Below are 7310 nucleotides of genomic sequence, written 5' to 3' on the forward strand. Positions count from 1 at the left end.
TATATGGACAGAACACTGTTTTTTTTTTTTTTTTTACAGTAAAACTGTATCACACACATATCCAAACACAACAAATAAACGTCTAAACTACATGAAAAATGTAAACCATATTGACAGACATAAGGACGAAATTCCCAAATAGTGATTAAAAAATGTCAACTGACCAATTATGTCGGATCTAGCTAGAAATTTGACAGCATCTGGTCTAGACAGCTCTGTGCAAGTCTTCCACATTTTATGGGGATCTGTCCGGGTTTCCTATGGGGATATAGAAGGAATGCGGTTGGAGTTCAGTACACAGGCTGTCGCCTGTTGCCTCTCAGTTAAGTATTTATTATGTATAATGTATGTAACATTTTTGCATGTTGCTGCTATTCAACTTTAAAAAAGAACCACGGGAGCAGAGCTAGCGGTGGTCATCTGCCATCATGTGCCAACTGTCGAAAAATTGTGGCCTGCCTAACAACACCAAAGCGAAGGAAAGATAGGCCCAGCGTGTGTTTTATTTTCGCCCGGTGACGTTTTGTGATTTCTGCATATTTTAAACGATACCATTTTATGGGATAGCCTAATTACAGCGAATCTAAACGAAACTAACTATCTTGAATAGAGCTACCCAGAACAGCCTACCCAACGCATCGCGTTGTCGTGTTTTCCGGCGGGATTTGTCGTCATTATGGCAGGTGCACTCAATCCACTCCACTCGCCTGTCTCCCAACTGAACGGCGTGAAAACTCAAACGACGGTCTCGCGGGGTAGGTCGGACAGGGCTATCGTAAATGATGAATTGCTGTCATGTTAATTGCGGTGAGCAAATCTGCTTTCTATATTACAGGGATCAAACAAGACTAAGATAAGTTATCACGGTTTTACGAGGCGGGCATCGCTCCAATGGCTCGCGAGCAAGCAGCCAGGCAGCCGTGGTGTTTGGCGCGGACAGGACCACACTAACCCAGACATTAACCCTACAACCCAGGGTCACATGCTGCCACAGAGATCGAAGTGTCTGAATCCAAAGGGCAATGGGGGGAATTAAAGCACAAGTCAGACCCCGTCAACAGAGAGGTTTAATTGAACTATTTACCCAATGATAGTGATGGATGTTAAAGTCTGGGCCATTAGGTCTGAATAAGGACTAAACCGTGTCACCTAGGCCTAATGTCTATGCTTTTTAACACCAAATGTTTATTATCACACAAGCACATTTGATTAGCCTAATAATAATAATAATAATAATAATTATTATTATAAAAGTAATAATAATAATAATGATAAAAATAATACAATAAATAATAAATAAAACACGCTATTCATTTGCGTTATTGCTCTAGGTTGACGTTGACTGTGAGATATAAACCGGATTTCATGTATTTGAGGTCAGTGGGTCTAGAGGGCGGATTGTGGCCCTTGTGCTCTAACGTAACCCAAGGAAGTAGGGATCAGGTTCAGCCTGCGTCCTTTTGTTTCATGCCTTTCTTGTCTGTACGTCTTGTGTCTCTCTGCGGCTTGCATCACTGACTTTGCTTAGAATCCCTACTTTTAATTTAACCCATTCATAGCCGCGCTTCCCCTCGCTCTTTTCTTGTCCTCTCCCGCTTTCATTTCCACATCAAACGGCTCTAGCTATTAACGCTGCTAGCGGAGTGTGTAAAACTCTGACCGCCAAGCTTCACCACCCGGCAGGATATTAAAGTCAAGCTACCCCAAGGGACCAAGCACAACAACAGAGACTCACATACAGAGATATGGAAACTCACTCTCTCTCTCTCTCTCTCTCTCTCTCTCTCTCTCTCTCTCTCTCTCTCTCTCTCTCTCTCTCTCTCTCTCTCTCTCTCCTGACACACACACACACACACACACACACACACACACACACACACACACACACACACACACACACACACACACACACACACACACACACACACACACACACACACACACACACACACACACACAGCATCAGCATCATTCTCATAACCTTCCACCACCATTCCACTATCTCACTATATGGCATGCATTGATTCAGTTTCATGCACAATCCAGCGTAGGGCATTTGGGGTAGCTATTTATTTTCTGGTCAAGTATTCATGCGTATTGGGTGCATTTTCGTTATCCAGCACTACTCAGAATATTAAACTATGTGTTAGACCATAACTTTTCAGCTTTTGATGTCTGCGTAAAATGCTCGAGATTGTAGGCTACGAATTTCAAAAACTCTTAAATGTTTATATTCATTGTAGCACAATTTAATTAGAGAGGTCTTCTGTTTGGAAAAATGGCAAGATAGGCTCAGAACCCTCTGAAACTCCACTCCATAAATGGCTGCCATAAATGGTATCGACTGCCATAAATGGTATCAAAATATTTGGCGCACACCTCGTCTCATGAGCGCCTCACAAAATGTTCTCACGGGTAAACACCATGGCCAGCAAATACATAAACTCACTAACAATGCTGCAAATGTGAAATGCAGTCGATTATCCTGTAGAAAATAGTGTCATTTACAAATAGCCTACTAAGTCCTACTCAGTGATATATTGGAACGTACCATATGCATTGCGCTTTTTAACGAAACTCTCCAAGTAAATTAGCCTATCATTCTTATTATGTCAGGGAGTATTCTTCTTAACCCAAAACCTCAATGCTTCAACAAGAGAGACTGATCACACAACAACGCACGAAAAAAGCCCAGCCAATTGCAGAATGCACCTCACCATTTCCCCCCTTTCCCCCTATATTACATTTACAATAAAAAATGCAGTGTTTAAAAATGGTAGGTGGTAATGATGGCTGTCCCTCTGGGAAGCGTGTAAACATGCCTTTCTCGCCTCTCTGATGGCGCTTTAATTAATTGATATCTAGGCCTACATGGCTACCAAGCATCAGTGTGACTGATATCTTGCAGTTACGAACTTGTCAGAGATATATAAAAAATGCCCAGGCGAGCTTGTGGTGGTGCCAGTCTTGACCCGGGCTGGCATTCAATCATGGCACCCGGGGGTTCTTGTAATGCGTATTATTTGTGTAATAGCGAGTCATTGCGCACACTGTGAGAGTGGTTCAACATACTGTCCCTGTCACACTGCTTTTGCTGTAAATATCACAGGCTCTACTGTCTCTAACCAAGACGTGGAATCAAAACAATAGCACAATTTTCCGTTAATTTGTGGACTGAATAGCTTGTTAGCTTAAGGCCTACAGCAGTGTGTCACCAGCGCGCTTGGAGTTCGGCAACCCTGCTGGTGCCCTGGGGGTTTCTAGAAGACTAGCTGCTCCTCTCAACGCACAGACCCGTTTACCAACAATAGATGCCCGTTACTATTTCTATCAGCACATTTTAGATGTAGTCTAGTTAAATCAGTTGGCCAACAACAATTATATTTGGTGATGGAAATTGAATAGCCTAGTCCACCGATCATAATGGTAGGCCTTACTCCAGGAATTCACCGATTTTAAGCAAAGGTTGAAACCAAGGACAACAATAAATAAACAAATGATTAGCCTTGCTCTCTCATTTAAAATAGACATGTATGGTTAATATTTATATTACATTTACACTACTTACATTAGGCTACTTATATATGTGGGATTTTCAAGTAGTAAAGACTTCAATTTAATTTAACCTACACTAAAAGTGAAATATCTGTATGTGCGAATGGTATTTTCCTCACTATTTTACTTGTTGAACTCAGGGGCCATGCGTTTTAAGGTGACGTATAACTTAGCCTATTTAGACTTTTCCTTCAGGCCTATCCAATCTTATTGTAGCATATGTGAATAACATTGCATATTCCCCATAATTATTTTCCGTACACCACGACAGACAGAGACGCTGTGTGTAGACCAACGTAGTCCTTTATGGTTACCTCGGCCTGGGGTGATGGACATGTCTCTGTGGTCTTGTTCGTTGGCTGTCCGGGATAAATGTAGCTCCGCTTTCAGTTAACCTGCCGTGTTTTAGTCCATATGGAGCGCTCGCCTTGTATGAAAATGTTCCCGCGTGGGCACTTTAAATACACTGCAAAAGGACATATTATAATGAGTTAATATCGACTCGCTAGTGTGACAGCAGTTATCATAACGGTTTTCGCGTCCTTATGCGACCGACGTTAGCAATGCTGCTTGGCAGCTGAACTTGGCGCATTTTAAACCAGGCGGATTTGGTCCGCTTTTGCATGAATGGTTTCAGTAATTCAGGGAGTACAGTGTATCAATTCTTCTCTCTCATTCCCATATTCCTTGCTTTCTGGCATTAAACTATTTGTTTCCCTTCGCCCTTTTGTTAACTTCACATGTAATTGTAGCAAATAACAATTGCAAACTTGCAGCACCCACCGTTGGCTGCGGCGCGAAAACAAGTTTGGGACGCTCAGTTTAAACTCATCTATCATTGGCACAAGAGGACCACACTGCTAGTCTGAGAATCCCAGTTACACCTGGTAGCACTTGGAGTTGTAGAAACTGTTACCTGCGTCTTGTGGAAGGATGAAGCGAAGGTCCTTGAGGGCTATTATCCAAGACAACTAGATTACAATGGAGGACAGGCTTTGGCGGCTTTTGGCCTGTTGCGAGACGATTCCTGCTCACAAGCACGGATTAGAGCTGGTAACAATATGATAGGATGTTTGATTTGTCCACTACTGTAAAACGTAGATGTTTTAAGCGCATCTGTCACTACTCTGTGTGGTTTTATCTCAGCGACGCTCCTAAGCGCAGGCTGTGGAGAGGACGCGCCTAGCCATTGGCTAAGGGCTCGGTGGGTGGGTGTTTTAGTCAAAGAGCGAGGTGTGGCTTCGCCTAAACGGGCGTCTCTCCACCAAAACAGCATGGATGGATGATTCCAGTTTTCAGCAAGCCCCCTTTCATACAGCAGAACACAGCGACTAAAAGCGATACGCAAACGTTTACGGAAGCATCCGTCAAGGATCCGGTTTGTTTTCCTTACCCCCAGCGACAGCTACACTTTGATTAGATCTGCTATAAGATGTGACACGATTTCCGGGGATGTGTTGATTCGGGCTACATAAAGGCTCCACTTTTTCACAGACAATTTGGTCGCTGATTGTTGTTATCCGTCATTATTGCAGCCATCAATTTATGTTAGACAGATCTTCATGTCACTTGTTTGTTTGGTTGGAGGAAGGTCCCATATTTCCTTGGGGCATAACATTTCTAACGGTTTGCTGGACCTGCCTGAGGATGGGTAGACTATACAGTGTCCTGATGGTTGATTGTGGACGTTTTTAAAAAATATATTTCATCATATTTTTTTTCTTGACAGATTTTTCTTTTTAATGTTCGATAAAATATAGGCTTGATAGTAGTGTCATCACATGCATTCCCAATGTGAACATGATTAGAGTTCAAATGCTGCAGATGAAAATGGCATGCAGAGTAAAATAAAATAATAATAATGACAACAAGAATGACCAGTTGATATTAGGTGCATTGCTGTCTGATAGGCTATGTCTTTGATGGAGAATATCATTTAAACCCATTACGCATTTAATTTCTACTTATCATTTGGTAGCAATCTAGTGTTATTCAACCAACTCCTTTTGGGTGAATAAATTCTCTTGAATCATTTTGACTGACACATCTCCAAGGTGCACTGGCAGGGCTCTCTCTCAACAGGGTGCAAGGCCCCCTCCCCGCTTTAACAGCGTTTAGGTGGTTCTCACAAGACTTTTAAACAAACACAACACCTCACATCAGCTTTAATTTTCTCACCATGGGGCTTTTAAACAAACACAACACCTCAGATTACCTTTAATTTTCTCACTATGGTGCTTTAGTCCATGGACAGGCAGGCGACTGCTCAGCATCAGTGCTGTGCGCAACCATATGGCGCGTGGCAAAACATGTCAAAACATTTATTTTTAGACCCTTCCAATCCAAATGCACGGATTTATATCTTATTTGGCAGCGGTCTTGAAAACATTTTTGTGCCTCGAACTTCAGGTGGGTTTGGTAGAGCAGGCCTTTGATAGTGGCTTCAATCTTAGGGCCTACGAAGTTTGAACTGGGCTATGTGGAGCCAACAATGGAGAGTTCTTGTGATGCTCTTTCAGAAGGGCGAATTAACTGGTCGGATTACGACCAAACATGCATCTGATGACAGGGCGACCTACCTGTGACCCAAAGAGCATCTCGTCTTTGGTTAAGGCCGCCAGAAGCGTTGCCTATGATAGCCTAGCTGGCGTGTGAAGTCCTTTTCTTTATTTACCTGCGCGTCGCGCTGAATAAATGCCATTACAGCAGCGTCGCTGCGGGACAAAGTGTCCGTGTTTTGATATAAATAGGGCTGACGAGGTGGGACTAAAGCGAAACACAGCGTAAAGTCAGCTAGAAAATTCCTCTCTGAAGTGCGGTGAGCGAGTGGCAGGCCATCGCCAGAGGGAAGAGACGGAGGGCGAGAGAATAAAATGGGCAGTGGGGTTATGTTGAGTTTAACAAGGGATTAAAACTCCAAGATGGCTATCTTAATGTGGTCAAAACGTCAAATACGGTGATCAATAGGGGTATGCATGTCAAAGTTAAAAGTCGTTTTAGGCAGGTACTGTTTCACTCTGAGTGAATAGTCTACATTTTGCGCAGTAGCATGGCTGTAAATATCAATAATTGAATAATAACCCAATACTGATATGTCAAAATGAGCAAGGTAAGTCTAATCTTCCTTGGTATTAATGTTCATTTCGAGATGTATGCCTAATATTCAAGATAGCTATACATAGCTTTTAACCATGCTGATGTCTCCCTCAAAAACAAACAAAGATAGACTCACTTTGGTCTATAACATGAAGGCTGTTTTCGATTTCATTTTAAGTTCATTCAGAAACCATAATGTGACCACCTCAACAAGTTTTTTTCTCTTAAAATGTCCCCAGAGGAATACCAATAACTAAGTAGACCTAAAGTATTAAAAAAAGATAAGTACACGCTATAAGACCATTTTGTTTTACAAATGCAAAAACGAAAACAATGCAAAATATGTCCGAATCGCAGAGGTATGATGGCGTGTTGATTATGGCAATGTCCTCTGATTTTTTTTTTGTGTTAAAGTCAGAACCCGCTTTAAAACCATGACTTCCCCTTTTGTCTTGGGAAAAAATAGATGCATTACCAATTCATTTTTCTCAAAGTTGTTTGGCACAGAACGCCGCTGAGCATCACTAAATGAAACTGAATAATGTAGTTTTACGCACAATGAATTTCCATTTCTGACTTTACTCTCACTTCATTTTACTCTTACTCTTCACAATAAACTTTGGTCTAGAGCTGATGGAGAAAGTTACCAGTGAAGGCAA

The 7310-nt window shown here is 42.0% G+C and overlaps 1 protein-coding gene across 1 annotated transcript in view; it reads right to left on the minus strand.

The window, feature by feature from the left end:
* pax8 (paired box 8) overlaps positions 1-3891 on the minus strand; it is a 27685-nt gene extending 23794 nt beyond the window's left edge. The window contains exon 1 of the mRNA XM_063211248.1: positions 3870-3891. Within this exon, the coding sequence (XP_063067318.1) occupies positions 3870-3891 (22 nt within the window). The remainder of the gene's footprint in view (positions 1-3869) is intronic.
* Between the last annotated feature and the right edge of the window lie 3419 nt (positions 3892-7310).

The sequence above is a fragment of the Engraulis encrasicolus genome, chromosome 11 (genome assembly GCF_034702125.1).
Source record: "Engraulis encrasicolus isolate BLACKSEA-1 chromosome 11, IST_EnEncr_1.0, whole genome shotgun sequence".
NCBI classification, from domain to species: domain Eukaryota; kingdom Metazoa; phylum Chordata; class Actinopteri; order Clupeiformes; family Engraulidae; genus Engraulis; species Engraulis encrasicolus.